Source organism: Populus alba, chromosome 17, assembly GCF_005239225.2.
Source record: "Populus alba chromosome 17, ASM523922v2, whole genome shotgun sequence".
In the NCBI taxonomy this organism is placed as follows: Eukaryota; Viridiplantae; Streptophyta; class Magnoliopsida; order Malpighiales; family Salicaceae; genus Populus; species Populus alba.
Genome location: NC_133300.1, coordinates 1045857 through 1048462, shown reverse-complemented (window position 1 = coordinate 1048462; position 2606 = coordinate 1045857). Strand labels below are relative to the sequence as shown.

General features: G+C 33.6%; 1 protein-coding gene across 1 annotated transcript; it reads left to right on the top strand.

Moving 5' to 3' along the window:
- The first annotated feature begins 593 nt into the window (after positions 1-593).
- LOC118060469 (wax ester synthase/diacylglycerol acyltransferase 4) lies at positions 594-2383 on the top strand. Its single transcript, XM_035073690.2, has 3 exons — positions 594-829; positions 1384-1521; positions 1611-2383. Exons 1-3 carry the CDS (start codon positions 623-625, stop codon positions 1767-1769), a joined length of 504 nt encoding a protein of 167 aa, XP_034929581.1. The 5' UTR covers positions 594-622; the 3' UTR covers positions 1770-2383.
- Positions 2384-2606: the final 223 nt, after the last annotated feature.

Genomic DNA, 2606 nt, shown 5'->3' with positions numbered 1-2606 from the left:
AAATTTATGTCAATTATTTGGCATCTTCGCATACACTATTTGCAATGCATTTCCAAACAGCTGTAATGATGATGATCGTTTCTGCATTTGAATATTTACTCTGTCTAAGGAATTAAAGTTTGTGCCAAACCACAATAGTTACGTAGTATAAAGAATTACATGAAGATTTTAGGCAGAATATCATCCTATCTCCATACCAAATTACATGAAGATTTTTAGGCAGAATTTTAGCTAGGGATGGAGATATTTGATGAGATTCTGTAATTCTTAGGCAGAATTTTTAGGCAGAATTTTTACCCAAATTTTATTTTGTTCAAATTACATCCTATCTCCTTACCACATCTTAGCTTATCCATGATAATTTTAAAACTAGGGATGGCTAATGATTGATGAGACAATCCTTTCCTTTTCATTTTGTTCTTATCTCTCTACATCATCAAGCTTTTGATTTGGTTTTCTTGATATATATCAGACAATAAATGATGTTATTACTGGAGCAATTTTCTTGGGAACTCGCTTATACATGCAAGAAATGAGCAAAGGGTCTAGCGATCATTCAAATTGTACAGCATTAGTGCTGCTTAACACAAGAATGTTTCGTAGTTACCAGTCAATTAAAGAAATGGTAAAACCCAAAGCAGAATCACCATGGGGCAACCATTTTGCCTTCTTGCATTTCCAATTACCTGAGTTGGTGGCCAGTACTGAGTTAAATCCAATAGAATTTGTCAGGAAAGCTCAGCAAATCATCAAGCGAAAGAGAAGCTCTTTGGCTGTCTATCTCACTGCTGCATTCGTTGAGATCGTGAAGAAATTAAAAGGACACGAGGTATGCTAGCTTATCTATAAGGTCTCTAAAACAAAATTGAATTTCAGTTGCATCTTGTAAGTAAATATTATGATGAAATTTAAAGTAATTGCACATATGGAGTTAAAATAATATCAATTTTGGATATTTATAGATATTAATTGGATCTAAAACCATTTATACTAAATTATGCCTCTAAAATTAGTTCTCACATCTAAAGAACACTATTAATGTCGGTAAATAAATATCAAATTAAATTATCGTTACATGTCATTAAAGATATATAATAATCAATTTTGGACTTCAATTTTTTATTTTTTCCATTCTCCTAGAATGCATGATGTAGTAATAACTTAAAAATGTATTAGGATCTATTTTTCACCGTCTTGCTCAACTAGATCAAGGAGAGTATTCCGAATTTTACTTAGTTATTATTTTGTTGTTTTTTATTAGATATATATTTTTTTTTAAGAGTATCATTAACGGAAAAAAAAACTAAAAATTATTGATTTTTTTAAGGCATGCTTGTAGGATGCTTGCTAAAATGATATTAAGTATTCAACCATGTGCCTCAGGTAGCAGCCCAATGCATTCATAAAACATTGTTGAACGCAAGCATGGCTATAACAAATATGATTGGCCCAGTGGAAAAGATGTCTTTGGCTAATCACCCAATCAAAGGCATGTACTTTGCCGTTTTTGGCAATCCTCAGGTAACTTGTCGAATTTAACTAAATTTGTCCATTCAACAAAAAATTAACCACTTATCAAATTTCAACAAAACAGTATATAACATGTGCAGAGTCTTACCATAACAATTGTAAGCTACATGGACGAACTAAGGGTTACAGTGGGAGCTGAGAAGGGCTTCATAGATGTCCAAAAGTTGAAGTCATACATAGAGGAAGCTTTCCAGATGATAATCAAATCTGCTGCCTGTGAAATTCAGCAAATGCAATAAGGGGGAATCAAATCATTTTCGTTTCCAAAAATCTTACTATTTATTTTTCTTGTCAATTGAATTATAATGGTTTGGTGTGAAGTTGGCGGGGGAATCATGCTTACCCGAAGCCATTTTTTAGCGACCTTTTCGTGCGAGTTTCTGCTTACAAAGGACGACAAGGATGAACAGTCAACTTCACTCATGTTTTCCGTGAGAGTAAGTACATGGCAGATTTCATGGCTAAACAGGGAGTGAGCAGATCAAGTGACTTTATTGCCTGGTTTTGAAGCATCCATCAGTCCTTGATCTTGTTGTTATGCTTGTGAGGATGTTAAAGGTAGATTTATTGAGAGAAAAGCTTCAGTAATGAGGTCGAAATGTGGTTTCTTGGCGGTTTTCCCCGGCACTATCGCTTCGAATGGCTAGTTTGTGCAGAGCTAAATGTTGCTTATTTGGATAATTTTGCTTTTGTTTTCCTTGGTCCGGTTACTTAACTCTTTTGTTAGTTCTGCTGCAAACTGTTATTTTACAGTCTTTGTACTTATTTCTCCCGCCAGCCTCTGGCGTTTAATAAATTATTTTATATATAAAAAAAGGATGAACAGTCGCCTTAGGAACGACTTTGTTTTGGACTGAAACTATTACTTTTCAATTTGCCCCTAAAGTTTTCACATTTAGCAATCAGGTCCTTATTCCTTGGAAATCTACTTCTTTTTTATTTTATTTTCCCTGGATCAATTGCAATTGGCCTGAATTCCTGGAATATTTACAAAATAGTCATTGGTTTTCAATTTAATCAACTCAGTCCTTAATTTAACTCCTCAAACTTTTAATTTTTTCAAAATTACCCCTAGT